We start from the raw sequence: 24,801 nt of genomic DNA, 5'->3' as shown, positions 1-24,801 counted from the left end.
ACATCAAAGGAGAGGGACCAGTAGTTTGAAAGCCCCACACTGATGGTGTGCACACTGGGGCTGAGACTCCTATAAAAACAAGAGCAGGTCCGGGCACAGCAGAAGATGGACCTCAACACCTCACTTTTTCCATGGATGTAGGGATCGAGGGACAGCAAATCCTCAGTAATGCCACAAAAATTCCTTGTCCTACTGAAACTACCACTGCTAAGACTCACTAAGGGACTATTAAAACCCCACTACCTGGGACACCATCTCCAGAACAGACCCACTTCCTGCAGATCCTGCTGGCCAGCCGGCTGGCCAAAAAAACACCTCCACAGAAAACACTCATAATCAAATGAGAATGTCCCCTTAGAAGAGTGAACTAAACCTTAATGACAAAACAGGCAAACCTCCCTTTACTCAACAAGAGAAAGGAAATATGCATACTCCGCCCTTTAAAAAAAAGTAATTTAAAATGCACTAGGGAAGATTAGTAGTTACAGGAAACCTAAGAATCCTTGTAAAAGTCCTCTCTCCTAGATTAATCTTTTGTATAAATCCGGACTTCATTAGGTTTGTTATAAGCCAAAGATTCTTAAATGAGAGACCCCAGCTGCCTAAGGAACTCATGAACCCTCTGAATATGCAAAACTCTATACATGCATTCCTGAAGGGCCAGTGTCCTTAGAAAAGTGGAGACCTACTGACACGAGGTAAGGCAGCACTGACAAACTGGGTTGTTCTTACAGTGTTCATCTACAGCTTGCAGTACAGAGATGTTTATTCCAAGCATTCAAAATCGTGCAAAGACAACAGGAAGCACAGGGCACTGTTGAATTTTGGTTTCATGTAGTAACCTCCAAGGCCACACACCTTCCACCCTCTCCATGGCTTCAAGCAGCACCACACATAAAGGCAACACAGCCTGGGCCTCTCCTCTCAGGGCGGGCAGGTACTTTGGACCACCAAGGCCCCTAAGGGGTGCAGACTGCTCTATTTAGCTGCACTCATACCACATCCCTCTCAAGCAGGGTCTTACTTCCTCAGGAGCAGGCTGGACATCAAACAAATTGATACCATGCCAGGCCAACAAGATAATACTCTTTCCATATTCTGAGACATCACGTTTCCTGATCCTTTGGAACATAAGTAAAACAATCCTCCTCTACCAAGTACTCAGTCCCTAAATTCAGGACTGCACTTGACAACTGCAGCGTGAGACTAAAACTCAGACATCACCTTGACAGCCCACACCACTCCTCAGCGCACTACACACAAGGCCCGCATCTGGGGCCATGGTGAGGCAGGTGGCAGTAGCTGTACAGATTTCTACCGTAAGTTCACGCAGCTATTATGGTCTTGGCCTGGTGCAAGCTAGTAGTCACTGAGTATTTCCTAGGTGGTAGGCACTAATGACCTGATAAAGTGGGAACTATTATTGTCCCATTCACAGACAGGGAAGTTGGCAGAGACGTGAAGTGCCTCTCTGCCCCAATACCACAGAGCCTGCAGGAGGCAGAGCCTGCACTCTACCCCACTGTACTGTTCTGCCTCCCTGATGAGACACACGTGGCAATGTAAGGTCCCAATCCTGGATTCTAATGCACTCTCAGCTCCTGCAGACATAAGTGGGCAAATGGATTCTGTGACACGAATTCACAAGTACACATCAATACCAGCCAGGTGCCCAGTCACCACAGAGCCACCTAACCACAAATTCTCGCACTGTGCGTCTTTCAAACAGCAAGCTGCAAAATGGCAGTTTTTCTGCCCCAAGAAATGTTCCACCACACATAGTTCATTTTACTTCCATCATTTGCTTTACTTTTAGCTTATGGATATACTACAAAGACTGTTTCTGGTAACCATGCATGCGAGTAGTCCAGAGCAGTCAGTCTCTGCACATGCCACCCCCTCAGACTCTCAGCTAGGTCAGACCCACCTTGTGCCAGTACCTCCTTCACTGCTGCCTGAGGCCACAGAAAGGTGCTCATGCTCATGATTTCCCAAGAACACAACTGGTCCCTCTCCCACGGAAGATCGTCAGTCACTAGGAATCCACTTGGCAATCTCATTATCAGTGAGGTTGTTCCGATGAGCAGCTACAGAGGGATGTCCTGGTTCAGGCTCTCATTTACATGGGGAAAGCACTCTCATCGCTTTCATTTAATTTCTGACTCCAGTCCACACAGGGGAAAAGTTCCCCAAGTCAGGAACGGTCTAAAGACCAATGAAGTTGACAAGTCCTTCCTTTTGGACTAACCTCATGAAAGAAGAGCTCCACAAATACGATTAGTTCTGGACTCGAGGTAAGGTGATCAGGTGTCTACTCCTTCCAATCTGGCTCTGCACTCCAACCTGACCTTCCCACACCAGCAGAGCAGCCACAGAAGATGACTGAGACCACAAATGCAGGTTGTACAGGTTTATTTTTCCAATACCACAGAGACATACAAGAGCAGTGCTTTCTCTGGGCAGTGCCATGGACTAGACCAGTGTCAAACTATACCCTTGAGTGGCCCCAAAGGTCCCAGCAGAAAGGAGGACTGGACACACCTGGGTCCCTGCTCCTGGTCTTTGGTAAACAGACTCTTGAGCTGACAACGTGGACTTGGCCAATACTGCATTTTAATTCACCTCATCACCACCAACTTCTCACTCATGCTTCAGATGACAAAAATGCCATGTCAGATTAAAATCTTTCAGATGAAATGAGACTTGCCGAAATCACACAAATTTTATACTTTATACAGAAGCACTCACACAGGGAGATCTAAACGAAATGAGGACTCTCAACTCTCATAAAAGATACAAGAAATAAGGCAGGAAACCAGGTGAAGCAAGACAAATACAGGGACACCCACTTGCTGGAAATGTGGTGACAGAGAGGCAGGTAGCGGGCATGGCTCTGTTTCTTCCCAAACCTGCTTCAAAAGTATGTCAAAAGGAGCCCTATGGCCCCAGGAGAGCACAGTCCCTGGTATTGCTGTGACAGGTGATGACCCTGGAGCCAGATCTGGAAGGCCTGCCCTTAGGGGGCTGCCCAGGGAACTCACCCACGAATCCAGAAGCACTTAACACTGGTTGTGGTGATTTGTCACATATGGCAGTGAACAGCCATTAAAGGCTGGAGAAGAAAAGAGATGTGAAGAGCAAGATGCATGTGCTCAGTGATGCACAGATGGGCTGACCTGGCTCTGCAGGCCATGGCAGATCCACCTGGTGACCTGAGACAGCATAGATCACAAGTCAATAATTTCACCCTCACGTTGCACAGCACAGCACTCAGTGGCTCTGACAATAGGTGTAGAGAAGAAAGTTACACCACTTTAATGCAATGATGCTGAAGACATAAAATAAAGAAGAGACGTTCATGTTCTCTGTACAATACATCCATTTACAGAATCGGGCAGTACTGTGTACAACATATAAATACATGATAAAACATTGGAGGTGCATAGAGCATACTTACAGAAGCCAAAAAGTTCACTTTATACATCCAAGAATAAAGAATTAAAAATATAAAAATAAGAAACACACACTGCTTTGAAATGTAAAATGACTTTCACATACACAGGTGCGTGGAGATGCCCACTTCCATAGAGTCCAAGTGATGCGGAGGGTGTCAAGCACAGGAGTTCACCTGCAAACGTCTGGACAGTTGACTCACAAGGTCTACAGATTTTCATAAGAAAGACAACCCTATTCCCCGACCCTATTGTCCAAGCAGGGCTAGTCAAGGTTCCAAAAGATCCCACGGGCCAGTGGATCATACTGAGACAGGAAAGTTCCAAATTTGCTTTAGCAACAGAACCAAAGGTCAAACTGGCTCTGTCGACTGGCAAATGACTGGACTGTGACCCTGAGGTCAGCAGGTACTTGAGCCCCCTGGTGGGCAATGCTGGGAGTTGCTTCAGCCCTGTGCTGGCTTCTTACCCAGCCATCAACTCCCCAAACACAGTAGCAGAAGAGATGGCAGGGAGGGGACAGTGGAAGACTGACATTTCTACTCAGTTCGGGTAGGTTAGTTTCCTTGGTGGAGAACACAACCTTGTCGCCTCAGTTTCAAGTCCCTCTGGGTGTCAGGCGGGCTTCCCGCCTACACCAGGCTCTGTCTAAGAGAGAGCTCAGGCTGGCCGGCCTTAGACAGCCCAACAGGTTGCCCCCAGGAGATCCCATAGCAAGACCAGAAGGGTCAAGTGGCAGAAGGCTTTAGCACTATTAATCTTAGGGGGAGGCAAGAGTGCTCTTGCCTAGAGAGACAGTCTATAATATGATATTCCATATACAGATTAGATCAATCATTATCAAAATACACACAGTAAATATACAATTCTTCCCACAGCCATAATTTATTATCTCACCACAAGGCACAATACACAGAGCTTTGAGGGTCCGATGCAGTCATCGTGACAGAACGCACCACAGCCTTGGCACATGATCATGGCTTTCAGGCTGCATGCACACTGGAGTGAGATGCTTTCCACTGTGCTGCTGTCAGTGAACATCTGCAAGGAGAGTGACGCACTGTGGCTCGCACCAAAGTTCGCTTTGTGGCTCAGCTGCACCACACTTCCAGCGAGGCCTTTGGAAAAGGTGGCTGAGCTGGAGGAATACTTAAAGCTGGCAGAACTTAGCTGGAGTTTAGAGAGCTTTCCATAAAATGCCTGCTTGATGTTGAGTTGGGAGGGGATAGAAGAAGGCTCCAAAGGCTGACTGAGCCCTTTCCCTGGCTCTCGGGGTAATTTCCAAAAGGGCAGGTCCATGACAAAGGGCATTCCGTGCAACTGACCCACCAGTTCCAGAGGACTATGCCCAGCAGCTTTTCTGTTCTCTGCATTTGCCTTGAGAGGACCCCCTATACAAGGCTTCTCGGACTTGATGCTGCCAACAGAGGCAGGCGGTGGCTTTGGAGCCCAGTCTTCCCTTGCAGTCTGTACCCCACCAGACACAAAATTTTTGCTTGGCCCCAACTTCCTACTGGGAAACACCGGAGGGACCTCGGCTGGCAGTGTCACTGGGTCCACAGGCCTGGGGCACTGAAGGGTTGCAGCCACATTCCCAGAGCCAAAGAGCTTCTTCCCTTGACCTCCAACATTGTTCTGATCACCCAGGGTCCGACCTGCCTGCTCTGGACCAAAGGAGATCACATTTGGAGATGAGAAACAAGGTGCTCTCGAGGTAGTGAGATCTCCCGAACTTCTGCCTGGAACAGCATTTGAATTACTGCACTGGGACACATCACGAATTTCTTTCTGATCTTCAAAACTAAAGGAAGGAAACTGCTCTTTGGAATCCACTTCTTCCAGTTTCCCAGAGGAAGACATCGAGTCTACGGCCATACCAGCCTGAACGCGCCCAATCTCATCAGAAGAAGTCATCAGATTTGTCACTGGATGTAGGGAGTCCAAACCTGGCACTGTCTCAGAAATCTTTTGGGGCACTCCCAGAGCTTTGGTGGCCTCTATCCTCACAAGACCAGTACCTGCTTCACAGCTCTCAGGCAGAAGAGGTTCTTTCAAAGCTCTTAAAGTACCAGAACTGCTTCCGCCAACCATGCGACCATTTTCTCCAGGATCATGCAAAGATCCCATGCACAGGGAGCCACCACGGCTCTGCTCTTTTGTGAGTGGTAGTTGTGGGGATTCTAGCTTGCTGCCACTCTGGGGTGGAGAAAGAACCTTCTCTAGGGGCAAGTTACTCCGTAGCAACTGCATCACAAGTGGGTTAGTGGCTTCCACTAAGGACCCAGGCCTGGCCAGGCACATGGGCCTCGGCAGGTATTCGGTACTGGCCAGCAGCAGAGAATCTGGGATCTTCTGGGGGACTGCACATACTCGAGATACCCAGCTCTGAGGAGCAACCATCCCATCTGTCCTTGCAACCAGACTCAGGTCACCATTCACCTTGGACAGTGAGACAGATGGATTCCAATCGGGTTTCTCATCCTTGTCCACCAAAGATCCCTTCATCACCATGATTTCACTAGTGTCAGCCTCACTGCTGTCCTCAGTGAGGTGGCCTTCAAAGTCAGAGGCTGTGTCTGTGGACTCGCTGTGAGGACTCAGTGCTTCAGAGTCTCCACTGATTTTCAGCTTTCCCCCGTCCACCTGTTTGCAGTCACTGCCAGTGCTGTCAATGTCTCGAGACAGCACCGTCCAGGGTGAAGCAGGGCTGTCAGGAGGCTCTAGACCTGCCTCAGCTGTCGACCCCCCAGGCAATGCAGGGATGAGGGCAGCAGCTTTCTCCCACTCTTCTCTGACCTGGGGCTCAACAGATGGCACGTTCTCTCTGGATTCTGGCTCAGGCTGTTTTACTCCCTCATCACTGGATGGAACGGGTATCCAAGGAACAGCAGCATCAGAAATGAGCGCTTCCTCTGGTTTCAAGTTTTCCTCTCTAGTGTCACTTTCCCTCATGGGTGGGCATAAGTCACCAAGTCCTGCTTTGTCATCAAACAGTCTGCCCTGCAGGCAGTCAGCCAAAGACAATTCAGGTGTGGAACTGGGGGTCACATGTACAGGATCCTTCATAGCGGGATTACTGTCAAGAACCTGGCCAGTTCCTTCTTCTAATACGACATCTCCCACGAGATGCTGAAGAGGACCATTCTCTGGGGGAACAGTGGGTCCTTGCACCTCCTTATCCCTCTCCCAGGAAGTGGTACCAGACTCACATTCAGTTCTAACATCTAGATGCAACTTGGGCTGCTCAACTAATCTCTCAGCTACTGGGGTCTGGGAGGACAGTGGAGGCAAAGCCTGGCATGGCTGGTCCCCAGTTGGAGCAACGGGGAGTGGGGAAGCATCTTCCAGCCCACGTGTGAGTACATCTGGAACCTTCTGTAGTGGGCAGCACTCCTCCTTTCTGAGAGAAGCCAGATCCTCTCTTCTGGCTCTGGACATGGCAGTTTCAGCCTGGGTATGCTCCCCATTTAGAAGACAAGGCGGCAGTAGTTGTGTTCGCTGTAGATCTGACGCATGCTCTCCAGAGGTGCTCGGGGCTCCCCTGGGCTCAAGGTGGCCACAGGCCTCACCACCATCACCACTGCTGCCATCTCTGCCACCTCCCTCATCGGTGGCCCCGCCGCCACCTCCACCCGGGCCACCCCCCCCTCCGATGGCAGTGGTGGCCGCCTCTCGATGGCAGTGGGGGCCTCTCGACCCTCGGACTTGCAGAGCACGGGCTTTAATGTCTGCGAGGGTCCTGGCACCAGTCCAGCCCCGGCAGGAGGACTCCGTGATGGGGATGATCCGGGGGCATATCTGGTAAGCGGGCTGACCTTTAACCACCCAGGGTGGTTTGATACGTGAAAGTTGAATCTGCAAGAAAAGAATAGGAAGACAGTTTTAAGTGACTGGGTGATCGGATATAGGACCTGTAAAACAAAACTGGGATTCTAGTAGCTTAGGGGTCATGGCCTAGAGAATCAAACAATTTTCTTAAGAAATGAAATAATCATAGTAAAAGAACTGCTCATGACACCACACCATTCAGAGAAGATTCTGCTCAAGGGCTGTTTCATGCCACACTTTTAATTTCTGGTGGGACTGTATGAATCACTATAGCAAAGAATCTGACACTACCTAAATAAAGACTTAAAAACCCCAAAGAATTTTGACCTCTAGAGAGAACTTCAACAGAGTGAACAAAAAAATGAGGAAGAAAAGAACTTCATCCCCCTAAACTTTAAATCAATCTTAAGAGAAGCTCTCTGGTAGAAATCTTTACATTCCCACATAACTAATGCAACAGTCCTAGGACCTTCTGTCCCTGCAGAGAAGCCTATAATCTCATGACCCTCAAAGGAAATCTAGCTTCAGGGCAGCCAGGAATCAGAGTCTCCTACCCGGATGGGCGGGACTTTGGGCTCCTCTTTAGTGGGCTGTGGCTTTTCGGTGTGAACACTTTCAATTGTGTTACGAAAGGACTGACGATCTTCAAGCCGGGGTTTCTTTTCGGGAAAGGATCCAGAAGCTGCCTGCTCAAAGGATTTCCTCTTCTGATCCTTGGGCTCCTGATCCACAGTCTCCTGAGGCAAGTTGGGAATTCTATCTGGAGATGCAGAGGCACATGCCAAGTTGTCCAGCTCAGTCTGGATCTGGGAAGCCACAGTTTCGACCGGGAATTCAGGACCCTCTGGGTCAGGTGCTGCAGAGGAAATGCTTGGCAGGTGGGGACTGCTCACCCCTGCTTGGTCGGTCTTAGACTCCCCATCCTTGGAGAGGGGGGCGTCTGGTGGCACAGATTTTGCATCCTTAGCAACCCCTGCTTGTTCTGGCTCCTGTTTTTTGTACAGATTTCTTCTGGCTCTGGTTCGAAGATCTGGGCGAGAGCGTTTCTTAAAAAGCCCATCCCGCTGTCGAGTGGCTGGACCACGCTGTGGCCGTGCTGATTCTCCTGAGACACGCAAGCCACTCCTGATTTCGGCTCCCTCCTGGCCCACATTCTGCTGCAATGACTCCTCCTTGGTCAAACCCAATCTGCAAACCAAACTCACACCATCAGTTACAGGCCAGAGAGAGCATGTCTCTTTTATTTCCATTAATAATTTGCACCCAGATATGCAGATATCTCAGAACAAAATAAATCTGCATGGTACATAACACTAACCATAGAAAAATGTATGTTCACTTCACTGTGAATGGCATTAAGCTAAATGACCCGAGTCACTGCAACTTCCACATTCCTGTCCAACACATAAGCACACACTATGTTAAGACCATCTGCCTCCATCCCTTCAAAAGCCCAGACCAGGACTCACAGCACCAAGTGTCTTACTTTTGTCCATAGTAATCTTCAAAGAATTTTTCTTTCCATTGTTCCACCTTCTTTTCCTTCTCCATTTCCTGTCGTATCCTGACTTGCATCTCATGAGTGAATTCACCTAGAGGAAAGAAAACTCTTTTAGTGAGTGCATTTAAGATATTAATGACTGTTTTATAGACAGCCAAGTCTTCCAGTTCTATCTTGTCAGGAGATTTAACATGACATGCTTCCATCTCTTCTAAAGTCCCTCTCTTTCACATCATGCTCTTACTCAGGAGAAGGCTAACCTGCCTACCATAAGGAAAATTTACTCTTCCTTAAAGTGATCAGTCATTCAAGAGCAAGCAACACATTGATCAAAAAGTAAAACAATAAAGAACCATTCCTACTCCTTGTGTAAAAAAAAATTAACACTTTGGGAGAATGATAACTGATGACAGTGGCTCACTGTGCCTAAACTGTTTATGAAAACAATGTGGTTTATGCTGAACATCTGCTTTCCTTTTGGAAATCTGGAGTTTGGGTATGTGCCAGTCAGTAGCTTCCTACATGATCAGCCCCCAATAAAAATCCTGCGCACCAAGTCTTTAACAAGCTTCCCTGGTAGACATTTCACACATGTTGTTACAACCTATCACTGGGGAAACTGCATGTGTCCTGCATGACTCCACTGAGAGAGGACCTGGGAAGCTTGTACCTGGCTTCCTCCAGACCACACCCCATGTGCCTTTCCCTTTGCTGATTTTGCTTTGTATTCTTTTGCTATAATAAATCATAGCTGTGAGTACAACTATATGCTGAGTCCTACTAGTGAATCAGCTAACCTAGAGGTAGTCTTGGAGTCCTCCCAACACAGTCTCTATGGGACTTCCCCACAAAATTAAATTAAATTGTCACTCGAAGTGACAATGTCTAAAAAGACAGAGCATGGAGGAGCTTAACGTGTCAATGCCTCAGTGTACCTTCCACTAGCAATCCAGACAATGCTGTGATTACTGGAAAGAACAGATATTCATAGTTTTAATGACAAAAAGGAGATGCAGAATGAATATACATACACAATATAGTGGAAGTCCAAATACCCTGTTACTTCTTCAGAGTTGTGTGGCACATTAATATCTACCACATGCACTAGTATTGTGAGGAAAGCTTGTCCTATACTAAATATCCCTTGAGAAAAAAGAGAGATTCATGAAAAATGAGTGCTTAGGTTTTAAATACCAGGAGATGTGCAGTACCACACATGGCAGGCATCTCTCAAGCCATCTGAGAAGATAAAGTCTACTCACCATCAGCCAGGCGCTCCCGCCAGCTCTGAGCCGCATGCGTAAAAAACTCATTATTTAGTGCACTGCTGCTGAGACGCAACAGGCCATCTGTCCCCACCTAGAAGGATAAATAAAGTATAAATAAACAAACGAAAAAACATAAAAGAGACCAGAAGCCCACCCAGAAAGAGGCAATAAGGAGGCAGTCCATGTGCACCTGTCTGTCCACTTCGGGCAGGAGGAAGAGGAGCTGCTGCTGGAAGTGTGACGGCAGGGCATGGAAGGTCCGAGAGTTTATCAGGGCACGGAGGTTGGTGTTGACAAGAATGGACCCTGGTGTCTCAAAATCTATCTCTTCCCCTCTGTTGCGCTTCATTTGACCTGTGATTTTTGAAGCAAGAAGCAGCAAGGTATAGATTTTCAGCTTCTTAGAGCAAAAAAGCAAATGCCCACTGGTGAAAAAACTTTGGTGGCAGCACCCAAGCTACCCAGAAGTTATCTGCATACAATCTGCTCAATTGTCCAGTCCATCCTAACCTGCATGTAACAATTATTCTTTCCAGGTTACTGTCAGTGCCACCAAATCTAAGAGAACACTTGGGCTTGCATTCCTTCATATAACACTGTCCCATGCTGTATCACAGCCTGAAAAGGACAATCTTCCCATGGAAAACCAGGCAGTGGGCAGGGGTTGTGAGCTTCCCTCAGAAGCTGGAAAATAGGCTCCACAAAGCCCAATTGGAGAAATGATGGAAGTGGTCTAAAAGCAAATCTAGTGAGTGTACTACAGAAAAATCTGAAGAAGCCTATGAATGAGCTGGAGAGGAATGAACTACATGCAGAAATGTACTAAGGGTTGTACAAAGCCAAACAAAATGTCAATATTCTCACAGAAGCCTGAGCAAATGCTACTTTTATTTGAAAAATCCCTATAATAAAGACTTGTGGGACCTTAGATTGTGCACTGCTGATGAGCTGGAAAAGTAAGATGACAGCAAACCTAGTTCACACTTTGGCAATGTTTTTTTCTAATTTTCAGAAGTCAAGGCTAGTATTCTTAATGGTACATGTGGCCCATCTACAAAAATCCCCAGCATGTGGGCCATAAGAAATAAGTCCTGAAAAAGCAAACAGCACTCTAGCATTGCAAATAACCCCATTGGAAGGTGGGAGGGGTACAATGCAGCACTACTGAATTTGCCTGCATATCCAAAATTCAACACATGCTTCCACTCAACATATTGACTAGGTTGTTAAAAAGGGAAAGTCTGATAAAGACCACGGATGTTGAGAACAAATGTGGCAGGATGCTACCAAAGAAAGAAAACAGACGTTGGAAATTCTTCACTGAGAAGATCACAAGCAATTTCACTCAAACACTGACTAAGCAATATCAAGGCAGGCACAGGAGGCCCTACAGAGACATACAAGGAGAAATGCGGCACCATCTTTGCCTGCAAGGAGTTCTCACACAGTCTAGCAGAGATCTATACACGAAATAACCAAAATACAAGGTAAAAAGAAACAAGAAATAGAGGGTCACCCAAGAAGTAAAATTAAACTGTTGAAGGAACTGGAGTAGAAGACATCATCATCTCACTAGGCCCGCAGGGGGCCCTGTTACAGGCAGAGAATGAGTGCCAAGCCACTCACCTGTGGCTGGCTTCCGGAAGCCTCTCAGGAGCGGGGCAGGGTCCCGGGCGACCTCAGCCTGGCCACGAATAGCAGCGCTGCCGAGGGCCAGAGAGCCGCTGCTGCTGCTGGATGGGCTGCCACTCTCGCCATCAGCGTGGCGGCCAGAGAACCCTGAAGGCACAGCATTCCACTGGTCAAAAGTGTCACAGGCCATGCCCATGGCTCTCAGACAAGCTTACTTCTCCCAGCTCTCCCTGAGATGCTGCCAGCAATACTGGGGTGCTTCTATCTCTCAGCTCTGGGCTGACAGAAATCACCACCTCATGGTCTGGCTTTAAAATGTCACCTTAAGAATGCCATACCACCACCTTTATTTGCATAGCACTACACCATTTACAAAGCACTGGTACAACTGGATCCTCATGAGCACCCTGGGAGGCAAAGCGGAGGGCACACAGCAGAGCCCAGCACTAGAACATACTATGGCAGACCTCACTACCACAGAGAAGCTGGGTCTCCTGACTGTGGCTCACCAGCACTACTGGCAACGCACAACTAAGGCACAAATTGCTGACAGAGGGAGGCCACGTCGCCAGGATCTGAGTTCACACAATGATGAGTTCACACGTACCTGATGCAGATTCCACGTGGGCCCCGTTTACCTTCAGAGGAGTGAGGACAACTCGAGGCAGCATCACCCCAGTCTTTTTCTTTTGCTTGTTTGCCTGCATTCCCAGAGGTAATGAAAAGAAAGCTGGAGTCATCTGCAGAATTATAACAGCACTCCCTCTCGACCCTATCCCTACCCATTCTCTTGTAAAACAGAGCTCATGTTCAACCAGATCTGTCGGGTAATGCTGACAACAGCATGACTAATGTTACTGAGCTATGTGCCAGTCACTGTGCCAAGTGTCACCCCAAGCTGAAGAGAGTGTACTGTTATCCCCACTTTACAGATGAGGAATCTGCCCAAGGTCCCCACAGCTAATGAGTGGCAGGGCCATCATTCAAACTGCTGACGCCCAAGCTCATGTTCTCACCACTCTGCACTGTATGATACTTCTCCCCAGGTGTTCATATGTGCATTACAAGAATGAACAGAAGTACCCAGCCATGGTAAAGAGAAAAAACACATCACTCTGCTCTTGCTCCCACTGTTCCCTTTTCCTGCGGCCCACTTTGAAATGGTATAAGAGGTGGAGACCAAACTTACTTTCTCCACTCTTCAAACATTTTCACAGCTAACTGTGGAAGAAGAAAGAATCCTGTCTTGTGCCTGCCCTCATTTATCTTCCAGCCTAGTCACCAACTCTCCTTCCTACCTGTGAGGAAGCTCTGTAGCTGTCCCTGGGACTGGAAAGAGGCCGACTCTGAGATTCTGTAGAACAGGATGCATTTGAAGATGTTTCATCAAGAGATACTGGAAGAGAGGAAAATAAAGGTTAGTCCCCAGAGATTCCCTGTGGCTCCTTCACCTGTCCTGTTAAGGGCACTTACCATCATTTTCACCACTCACAGTGCTGGCTTCATTTGACCCACAGCTTTCCACATCGGCTGTATCCTCTGGCTCCTCTCCCTCCACTGAAGCCGGATTGCGAGACCACTGCAGGGCATCCTTCTGTGACAGAAAGGCACAACTCAGGTGAACAAAACCCTACAAACCCTACAAGCACAGTAGTCATTCCTACATTTGTATGCTTTTGGAGAAGAGGGATTTAGAATACTGATAAGTTCCTATCCCTTTCTAACTGACCTCTTTCTCTGCAAGCTCTTTTCTCAAAAATACAGGAAAGTTAGATATAATTTTGCATGCAATCACTCAAACATTTATAGGGTGCCTCCTATAAGCTACACCATACTTATTCCTTGGGGGGTGATAAGGAGTGGGAATCAGGGCCCTATCCTCAAGGAGCTGAACTGAGTAGGAAAGAAAATACAATTGATTACAATACAAAGTACAGTAATAGAGGTAAACATGGAGAGCTGTGACAGTCCAAAAGAGAGGGCACCTAACTCACCGAGTTTGGGGAAAGAGAGCAAGAGCGTACAGAATGCAAATAAGGGTCAGGGAGGTAAGGCTTCCAAAGGGATGTGTTGTTTGAGCTGAGTTTTAAAAGAAGCTGGGCAGATGGGTTGGCAGCAGGGAGACAGCAGGAAGTTCTAGATAGTGGGATGAGTCAATGTGAAAGAATATTCCTAACTCAGGGAAAATGTAGATTTCAGAATGAGTGTGAGGAACTGGATACATAGGAGACTAGAGACATATCAAGAGGGCAGATGATAAGACATTGTGTAGAGGAATTCAGATTTTGATTTTATGGAGCCTCTGAAGAATATTAACCAGGGAGATAATGTGAGCTTTAGGAATTTCATTTTGGCAAGCAGGGGGAAGTCTGGAGGCAAGAAGAAGAGAGACTGACAGAACTCCAGTGAAAAATGCTGAAGATCTAAACCAAACTAAGATAGTGGCAAATAGGCTAGAGTGTAGAGAGGAGATCACCCCAAACTTCATCTCCTAACAAAAGCTTCTTTCAACAGACTCATCATCCAGTTTCAAAATTCGACTCCACCCATTCCCAAGGAGAACTCAGGAGCTGAGTTCAAATCTCAAAACTAGAAAGGAGTGTGAATGAATATTGGGGGTGGGAGAGAGGAAGATAAGAGATAAGTTGGAGCAGAGGAGAGGAATGTCTTCTTTTCTGAATAAAAGTATGTGGGGAAGAGTACGTAAAATCATGATTCTATCTCTTAAAAAGAAAACAAGAGCTGGCTGGTTAGCTCTGTTTGTTAGACACAGTGTTACACACCAGGGTCAAGGGTATGGACCTCCTTAACCAGCCAGCTGCAAAAAAAAAAAAAAAAAAAAAAGCAACAGCTTGTTAGATCTTTACCTCTTTTCCCCACTAACCATAAATGCTACTCAGAATCAAAAGCTAAAGAATATTTTTAGTATTAATCTTATAATTACGCTTATTGACTGCCATGTTCTTGGAATGATGAAACAAATGTAATCTCTGACTCTCATGAGCAAACTAAGATAAAATACTCATTAATGAATAAAGGAGGTCTATTACATTGGCAAGTTGACCCCAAAACTCCAGTTCTGACAAGTGTGTGGGAAAATCACACATACACTGTTCTTGAAAGTGAAAATGGTATCAAAAGGTTCGTCCACTACCAGTGGGAGAGAAAACTGTTAGCAAAAATCTAAAACACCTTTTAACCCAATGCTTCCATTTCTAAGACTGATACAGGACATGAAAAGCATTAACTCTTATAAAGGAGAAAATTAATCAATTGAACTACATTGAGATTAAGACCACCTATTAATCAAAAGACACCATTAATGGAGTGAAAAGGGCAAGCTACCTACAGAGTTGAAAAAGATATTAGCAACTCATATAACCAATAAAGAACCTGTAGCTAGACTACGTAAATCAGTAAGAAAAAGGCAACCCAAAGAAAAATAAAAGATATGAAAAAGACACTGCACAAAAGATGATATCCAAATGGCCAACAGACACAGGAAAAGGTATTTAACCTGACTAATAAGGAAAACACAAAATAATGCAAATTCAAACCACAGTGAGATACCAACACAACCAACAGGATGGCTATAATTAAAGCTTGACAATACCAAGTAGTGTTAACAAGGATGTGGAACAGGTACACTGAAAACTGATCCAATGATTTGAGAATATAGTTTGGCATTATCTGATACAGTTGAAGATACAAACACCTTATGACCCAGCAATGTCATTCCCGGGTTTGGATTCCCTAGAGAAATACAGGCATGTATGCATCAGGAAGCAAAACCAAAATGTTCATGGCTGCATCATTCGTAATCTGGACTATAAACAACCAAAGTGGCTATCAACAGCAGAATCAATAAATGGTAACATATTCAATAAATGAATGATTATACAATAATTTAAAAAATGAATGAACTACAGCTATTCACAACATGTATGAATCCTAAAAACAAAATACTAATTGAAAGACGCCAGAAACAAAAGAATGAATATTGTAATGATTCCATTTGTAAAAAGTTTAAAAACAGGCAAAATTGAAGTTTAATGTTAGGAATGCAAACACAGCTAGGAAACAAGAAAGAAAAGCAAGAAAATAACTTCTACAAAGTCAGGATAGTAATTACCTTTAGGGGGAGAAAAAGGGTTGTGATTGGGAAGGGGCACACAGGGAGCTCCTGGCTGGTGGCCATGTTCAAAGTCTTAACCTGAGTGGCAGTTAAGGGTATTCACTTCATAGTAATTCATTAAGCTGAATGTTTGTGTCCTATGCATTTCATTGTATTATACTTCTACAATAAAAAGTTTAAAAACAAAAAATAAAGTATTCTCATCAAGAAACACTACCATAGATAGCCATTTGAAATAAAGCTATAGAATACTTAATAACAGGAGAAATGATAATACAGCAAGTGAATTAAGCAGTTAAATTCATATAGCATGATTCCATCACCTTTTTTAAAAAATGAAATTTGTGTGAATGTGTTTGCATAGGAAAAAGATGACAGAAACACTCAGTAAAGGTGTTAGCCGTCAACATCCCTAGGTGGTAGAATTTTAAGTGTTTTATTTCTTTTTTGATTTGGGATATTTTCTACAACTAACATGTATTGCTTTTGATGATCAAGAAAATAACATTTAAAAAAAAAAATGAGGGTGCTAAATGCTTTACCAACACCTGAGTCAAAATTTCCTTCCTCTAGGTCCTAGAGTCTAGGAGAAGCCTACTGTTGATCACAAATCTCATTAATTAAACAAACAGAAATACTGCCTGCTTGTTTGCAATTCAAACAACTACATTTTCAGTAAAAAGCAAACAAGAGAACAAAACTTTTAAGAAAATAAAAGCAAGATCTGCAATTCTAATTCTGCACTTTACAAAGATCATTAATCTTTCCATTAGAAACTGTACAAGTTTGACATCATTAACTTGCCATACATTAGCTCTACAAGTTTGACAAAAAGGAAATGGGCTACTGAAAATTACAGCTGCCAGAAAATATGCCCTCAGGACCTGAGATTTTAACTTTTTTTCAAGGATATTTTCCACCAAGAAGTTATAAAAAAATTTAATAGGTAATGGGTGATCTTTCACTAAATCATAAATATAAAAGACTTTTTTTTTTTTACTATTCTCTTTTATCCCCCCCTCCAGTTTCATTGAGGTATATTTGATGAATAAATATGGTATATATTCAAGGTGGACAATGTTATGGTATAATATACATATACATTGTGAAATGATTATCACATCAAATGAACACATCCCACTGTGTGGGACAGTGGGGGGGGGGGGGCGGTGAGGACACTTAAGATCTACTCTCTGCAAATTTGAAGACATTACTGGGATATTTCAACGTGAACTGCATAGTAGATGGTAGCACCGTTGCATTGTTAAACTTCCTGAGTGCATAACTGTATTGTGCTTATGTAGAAGATCAATGTATACCCCTGGGATCAATGTATACCCCTCATACACTTTCCCCTATTTAAAATTAAGGTATAATTTATATACACTGAAATACACAGACCTTAAGTGTACCATTTTATGTTTCAACAAATGCATATCGAGATAGAGAACATTTCTGATATCCCCAAAAGTTGTCCTTTTCCCCTTCCTAGTCAATCCCTGTTCTATGCTGCCTCTATGCTGCCCCTCCCACCCTACTAAGGCAATTGCTGTTCTGATTTCTATCACCATAAATTTCTTTTGCCTGTTCTTGGTCTTCATGTAAATGAAACGATACAGTATGTACTGTTCTGTATCTGCCTTCTTTTGCTCAGCCTAATGTTTATAATATTCATCTGTGTTGTTGCATGTATCAGTAGTTCATTATTTGTTACCACACAGTAGTATTCACATACAACATAAACTGTTTATCTATTCTGTTGATGAACATTTGAGTTATTTCCAAGTTTTGGCTATTATGAATAAAGCTACTATGAACATGTACATGACTTTTTGTAGAGATGTTTTCATTTCTCCTGGGTATATCTAGGAATAGAATCACTGGGTCACAAGATGAATGAAAGTTTAACTTTATAAAAAAGTGTCAAACAGATTTCCAAAGATTTACACCCCAAAAGCACTCTGGTTGCTTTACATCCTCACCAATATTTGGTGTTGTCAGTCTTATTTTAGGCATTACAGTGGGAGTGGGAGTACCTCACTGTAGTTTTAACTTTCATTTGCCTGATGGCTAAAGATACTGAACACCTTTTTACGTGTTTATTGGCCATACTCATATCTTCCTTTTGAAATCTGTTCAAGTCTTTTGCCTATTTTTTAATTGAATTTTTTGCCCTTTTTTTTTTTATCATAGTTGTAGGAACTCTTTATTCTGGACCCTTTTTGATACTGATCATGGGCGTGTATTATTTTTACAAATACATTTTAAACATTTTTATTTGGAAATAAGTTCAAGTCTACAGAAAAGCTGCAAGAGCAAAATAGTACAGATTGAGCACCCCTTATCTGAAATGCTTGGGACAAGCAAGTGTTTCAGATTTCGGACTGGGAATATTCAAACCTGTACAAACAACACATTCACCATATACTCTTTACCCATATTCACCTATTATTAACACAAATAGGTGTCTTTAAGATACATAAATAAGGTATATTAGTTTGGCAAGTCAACTGGGAAAGAAACTAGTGATGTAAAAAAAAAAAAAAAAACAAGCAATCATCAGTAATAAATAAACCTAAATAATTTTACCATAAGCCAGATGTTTTTTAAAATAAAAGGTACTGTGAATGTAATAAGTCCCAAATCTAAATAAAATGGAACTAAAATTTAAGTCGATGAAGTTTAAACTGCCCAAGACTAGGTTCTCAAGTAAAAATGGTAAGTAAAATCGCAGGTATTCCTCTCCTTTATAGGTCTGATAATCTTTTTTTGAGCAAGAAATGAGTACTGTCTTTTAGGAGAAGGCTGATCTGAAGTCTGTTTAATATAAATTATTAAAAACTAAGAACTTACCAATCATTCAACAGTATACTAGATTTCCTAACCAATGCATAGCAAAAAGAAACAAGAAGGAATTAGAAGGGACAAAAATGTCGTAATTTCCAGATAGTATAAATTACCTACATTGAAGATCTAAGAGACTCAAACCTAAAGAGAATTTAGCCCAGTTGTGAGATTCAAGATCGCACTTAAAAAAAAAAAAAAAAAAGTGATCCTAACATTAGCGATGACATCACCAATTAGAAAATGTTATTTATAACAAAGAATATAAGTTACCCAGGGAAAATTCCACAAAAGAATTACAATCACTTTATAAAGAAAACATAAAACTCTGAGAAAGATTTAAAACCTAAATAAATGGAGAAGTATACCATGCTCTTGATTAAGAAAATTCAACACTATAAAGATGTCAATTCTCCCCAAATTGATTTGTAGAGTCAATTTAATTCCAATAAAACTCAACACGATTTGACTCTGCATGGAAAAGCAAAGAGTCAGAAATATTCAAGATACTCTTGAAGGGCAAGACAAGAGGACTTGCTTTTTAAAAACTCTAGAACATAATTAAATGAGTAGATTAGTGGCAGCTAGGAGGAGGAGGGTATGGGGAATGACTCTCTGTTAAAGGGTAAGGGTTTTCTTTCTGGGGTGATAAAAATGTTCTGGAACTAGATAATGGTGGTGGCTTCATAACTTTATGAATATATTAAAAGTCACTGAGTTGTAAACTTTAAATGGATGAATTGTATGACCTGTGAATTATATCCCAATAAAAATGGATAAAAAATGGCTTACTAAATTTAACTGACAGTTCTAAAAACATGAATGAAATTAATTAAAATTTGTAAAAAGCCACATAAAAACACTGAAGTGTACAGAAAATTTAAAAATCCAAAGTCAAAATTAACTTTGAAAAACTGAGGCTAAAATGGTCCATCAATGATGTTTTAATTTTGTTATGTATATTCTAAAGAAGAATTTAAACTTGTAAAGCAATCTCCATATATGCTTGAGAAAAGCCTTCATTTAAAAAAAATACTTGATGTAAAAAAGTTCTACTGAATTTGAATTCATTTGTGTTATCACAAGCAGTTTCAATATTACATCTGTTGAAGAAAGAAAAGGAAGAGCTGTTATTTAAAAAATGAACGCACTCTTGGAATACAGTATAAAGAGAAGAAATTGTCTAAGTTCTCATTAACGACAAGAAAGGAGTTCCCATCAAACAAATAAATTCTCATCTGTGATTTGCCACCCAATCTGCAGGCAGTTTCTAGTTGATGGTGACCACAGGCCCACAATCCCTCATCTGAAACCCCTTGGGTCTAGAAGTGTTTTAGAACTCAGAATTTCTTGAATTTTAGAATGGTACTACAGTGCATATATTGTATATATTAACACCATCAACAACCCATAATCAAATGCATTAATATTTTTTTAAATAAAATGTATATACATGCCTAGTGAAATAAATAGGCTAAAAACAGCTTTGTCAGTCTAGATCAGAGTTTTGCCAACAAATGAGTTTAGACGGGTCAGGTTTTACTGCCAAATTAGTTAGGGAGAAAAAAATTCAGTTCTCAAAATATTTTGGATTTCAGAATTGTTATTAAGGGATTATGGATCTGTATCAGGAATTTGAAGAACTCATCATCAAAAAAACATGAGGAATTGCACACAGATATTTCAAGCATAAAACTTGATATTATGATAAGAAAGTGCATGTTTTTCAATCAAATTTTTGAAAAGATTTGGAAGTTTCACAATTCTACTTTTCTCAACATAGTTATAAAATGTAAAGAAAATCTAATGATTGTTGCAGCAGTGTTTATCATAGTGAAAAACTGAAAAAATAGTGAAAAACCTAAATATATGAAACAATGGCCTGGACAAATAACATGAAGTATATTGATATGATACACTATTAAACAGTAGTTAAAGGGAATAAAAATACATTTATATAAACAAACAGACCACACATTTTTTCACGGACACATATGAATAGGAAGGATGCACATTAAATTAATGACAGTGCATAGAAGCAGAGAGTAGAATAATGGTTACCAGCAGCTGGAAGAGGAGTAGGAATGGGGGATGAGGAGAAGTGGTGGACTAACAGATACAAAACTACACAATCTAGGGCTGGCCCGTGGCTCACTCGGGAGAGTGTGGTGCTGAGAACATCAAGGCCCCAGGTTTGGATCCTATATAGGGATGGCTGGTTCGCTCACTGGCTGAGCGTGGTGCTGACAACACCAAGCCAAGGGTTAAGATCCCCTTACCGGTCATCTTTTTAAAAAACAAAACAAAACAAAACTACACAATCTACCGTAAGTGAATCATTGTACAGTATATGCATGTATTAAAACAACACACCATAACTACAAATACGTACAAGTAAATGTTAAAATAAAAAAATATACAGAGGAATAAAAAAAAAAAATTGACAGTGGTTACGACTGGCAAAAAACAAGGGCCATAAGCCAGGGTGTCAGGTGGGGGCAGAGGGGTGGGATTTGGCATAGAAGTTAAGGGCATGTCCCACTTCCTCTGCACAAAGGCTTGAGCTTCCATATTTAAACATGGCAAAACGAACACATGCTTCTTTGCATCCTCCTGAAGCTTCATTAGAATGGCTATAAGGGAATAATAAAGGTATAAATACACAAAGACAAAGAGAAAGTGGGAGAAAAAAGGCAGCAGATGAGGGATGTCAACACAAATCTGGAAGATGGGTAGCAAGAAGTAACTGAGTCAGCAAGGGAAAGAAAGCTGAAGTAAAAGCCACAAAAAGCAAGCCAGTTAGCACTGCAAAACCCCAAAGGGGGCAGGGATTGGGAGGTACCAAGAACCACCACAGACAGAGCTTGTAAGGCATGGGGCTGAAAACAGGAAAACTGGTTGAAAGTCTGAACAAGCAATCAGACCTCTTAGGTCTTCCCCCTGCCCCCAAACAGTCAGGCAATACCCTTCTCCAGCTCAAGAAGAAAATAGATTATATTCAGTTAGACTGAACCAGAGTGGTTCTGGTACAGAGGATGTGAGGTTCTGGTATAGAGGATGTGAGGCACAGCTCAAGGGATGGGGGATGGAGTGAGATGCCACATACTACTACACAAGAGCAGGAAGTCAAAAACCATATACAAAATGGTGACACCACCTGGTTGGCTCCCCAAAGCTTCCCAAACAGTGGTAGCCCTACGATCCCAAACTCCAGCCTACTCTTGGCTAGTTGGCAAGAGATGAGAGGATGTCTCCTCCTGGAAAAAGTGACTTGCTTAAGAGAAAACACCTTCAGATACAGATAACACAGGGAATCTCTAAAAAGCATCTGGGTCCCCACTCTATCACAGCAAACAAATAGTACCCAAAGGCACAGACTCTGTCAATTTTCTCACCATGAATGACCTATCAAGGGCCACCAGGTATTTGAGCACAACTGTTATGTGAAAGATAACAACCAAAATAAACAAAAGTAGCAACTGAAACAGAAATAAATAAAATTTCACATTTAGTGTTCTCAAAGAGCACCAAAACAGGTACAGAGTGCTATTTCTTGAAAAAAGCAAAGAAACATCAGAGAACACAACCTGCTAGAAATTAAAAATGAGACACAACAATTACAATTCCTTGAAGTTGACACGACAAGCATACAGAAAGGACATTGTTAGGTGGGAGGGGGGAGGGAGGAGGGAGGGAGGTTTCGGTAATGGGCCACAATAATCAACCACATTGTATATCGACAAAATAAAATTAAAAAAAAAAAAAAAATATATATATATATATATAAAGAAATTAAAAATGAGATACCATTACCACCAATAAATAGGTTATCTCCCAGAGAACTGACTAAAAAGAAAAATAAACTTCATTAAGATAAAGTCCCACATTCAAGGGCTGGCCCATGGCTCACTTGGGAGTGTGTGGTGCTGACAAGCACCAAGGCCATGGGTTTGGATCCCTGTATAGGGATGGCTGGTTGGCTCACTTGGGAGAGCATGGTGCTGACAATGCCAAGACAAGGGTTGAGATCCCCTAGCCAGTCATCTTTAAGAAAATAAAAATAAAAAAAATAAAGTTCCACATTCAACAAATAGAAGGTCCAGAAAGAGAAAACCAAAAAAGACAAAAGTTAACACAAGAAATGGTCCCAAAATGCAAAGACCTGAGTTTCCAGGTTTAATAATGCAAAATGCCCAGCTCAACGAATGAAAGAAGACCCATTCCACAGCACCACATTATGAAATTTCAAAATACAGGATAAAAAGAGATCTTAAAATCTTCCAGTTAGAACACATCACATAACAAAGAAATCAGAATGGCACCATGCTTCTCAAAAGCAGTTTTGGAGAATGTAATAGAATTACCATTTTCTGTAATTCTGAGCCAAACCAATAATCCTATGTGCAACATAGAATAAACACATGAAAGGTCTCAAATAATTTATCTCCTATGCACTACTTGTTCTTAAAAAGCAACTTTACACAAATGTGACCTACATAAATGTATTATGTAGAGAATGTTTACATAAATATACAAATAAAAACAAACAAAAAAATGAGATTCATATGAGATCTAGGAAAGACAGGATTAAGACACAGGAGAAAGGTGAAGAAAATTCCCAATGTAAGGATGAAGGGGAGTCACAGGAAAACAGCTATGTGCATGTTCTCAGGGTAACCAACTGACTCCAGTTTGCATGGGACATTCCAGTTTTAGCATTGAAAGTCCTGCACCCCAAGAAATCCCTCAGTCCTGGGCAAACCAGGATGGGTGGCCACCCTACAAACAATCCATAATGGGAACAGTAGAAAAGATGGCTCCAGTACCAAACCTTCAGAAAGAAGAATGAAATCGATGTGTTGACCATATCAAGAGGAATTCTACAGCTATTAATAGCACTGAGCTTCATCTTTTCTGTAATCCATTTTGGTTTTTATTCCCCATATTTATTATTTTATTTATTTTGAAGTATGTGAAATATAACATGGTCATAAAAGTCAAAACCAAACAAATGGTTATGTTCAGAGAAGGGACACAACCCCCCTTCCCTTCCATTTCCATCCCTCTTCCTTCTCCCAACTCTCCACTCCATTCCTATCCATCCCCCGTTAGGTTACCAACCTCATTAGTTTCTGATTTATTCTTGTGTTTCTTTTTGCACAAATGGTAATATACACACCTATTTTATTTCCCCTTCATCCTTAGACAAAAAAAAATTGCATGGCATAGACAGTATTTTACACTTTGATTTTTTCATTTAATATATTCCAGAAATCACCCTAGCATTTCACAGAAGTCTTCATCATCCTCTTCTCAAATGCATAATATTCCAAGATGTAGACGTATCAAAGTTTATACAATCCCTCCCCCATGTACTGACAGCCTTGAATAACCAAGTGGAAACGCTGGTAAATGCCAGCAAAAATATAATTTTTTTTTTTGGCAGCTGGCCAGTATGGGGATCTGAACCCTTGATGGTGTTATAACACTGCACTCTAACCAACTAGACCAACCAGCCAGCCCCTAGTTTAAAATGTGGATCTAATCCAAGTAATTCTTGAACACAGTATTTTGATTATGTACCCTTAGGTTAAAAAATCTAAACAAACTATAAACAAATGAACTATAAACTATAAACAAATACTCCAAGATTATGGAGTATTATGCAGCGGAGAAGAGAATGATAAAGATTTCTATGAAATGATAGAGTGATTTCCGGAATATATTGTTAAGTGAAAAGAGCAAAATGCAAAACACTGTCTGTAGTTTGCAATTTTTTTCTCTAAGGATAAAGGGGAAATAAAATAGACGTGTATATTATTACCATTTGTGCAAAAAGAAACACAAGAAGAATAAATCAGAAACTAATGAGATTAGTGACCTAACAGGGGATGGATAGGAATGGAGTTGGTGGAAGAGGGATGGGAATGGAAGATTTAGATGGGAAAGGAAGATTCAGAAGATTTATTTTTCACAGTAAGATGGGTATATAATTCTGAAACTATTAAGTATTTATTTTAGAATTGAGCAAATAAGTAGATGTAAAGTAAATAACAGGAGCCAGGTTTCTCAATGCTGGAGTAGTAAGTTACAAACATGGAAAGGGATAAAACTGGAATGAACAGCAGTAAGAGACTGGAA

General features: G+C 42.2%; 1 protein-coding gene across 3 annotated transcripts in view; it reads right to left on the bottom strand.

The window, feature by feature from the left end:
- Positions 1-2,395: 2,395 nt before the first annotated feature.
- The window catches only part of ASXL1 (ASXL transcriptional regulator 1), a 66,340-nt gene continuing 43,934 nt past the window's right edge, over positions 2,396-24,801 (bottom strand). For 2 of the 3 annotated variants that reach the window (XM_063100382.1, XM_063100394.1), the window contains 9 exons: positions 13,155-13,275; positions 12,980-13,077; positions 12,289-12,382; positions 11,676-11,828; positions 10,240-10,403; positions 10,044-10,140; positions 8,767-8,872; positions 7,835-8,468; positions 2,396-7,307 (listed from right to left, as the gene is read on the bottom strand). In XM_063100382.1, coding sequence (XP_062956452.1) covers positions 4,341-7,307; positions 7,835-8,468; positions 8,767-8,872; positions 10,044-10,140; positions 10,240-10,403; positions 11,676-11,828; positions 12,289-12,382; positions 12,980-13,077; positions 13,155-13,275 — 4,434 coding nt within the window. In that variant the 3' untranslated portion in view covers positions 2,396-4,340. The remainder of the gene's footprint in view (positions 7,308-7,834; positions 8,469-8,766; positions 8,873-10,043; positions 10,141-10,239; positions 10,404-11,675; positions 11,829-12,288; positions 12,383-12,979; positions 13,078-13,154; positions 13,276-24,801) is intronic. The other variant, XM_063100388.1, reaches the window with a different exon arrangement.

The sequence above is a fragment of the Cynocephalus volans genome, chromosome 1 (assembly GCF_027409185.1).
Source record: "Cynocephalus volans isolate mCynVol1 chromosome 1, mCynVol1.pri, whole genome shotgun sequence".
Taxonomy (NCBI): Eukaryota; Metazoa; Chordata; class Mammalia; order Dermoptera; family Cynocephalidae; genus Cynocephalus; species Cynocephalus volans.
Note: the sequence above shows the minus strand (reverse complement) of the source record. Positions and strands in the feature narration are given on the sequence as shown.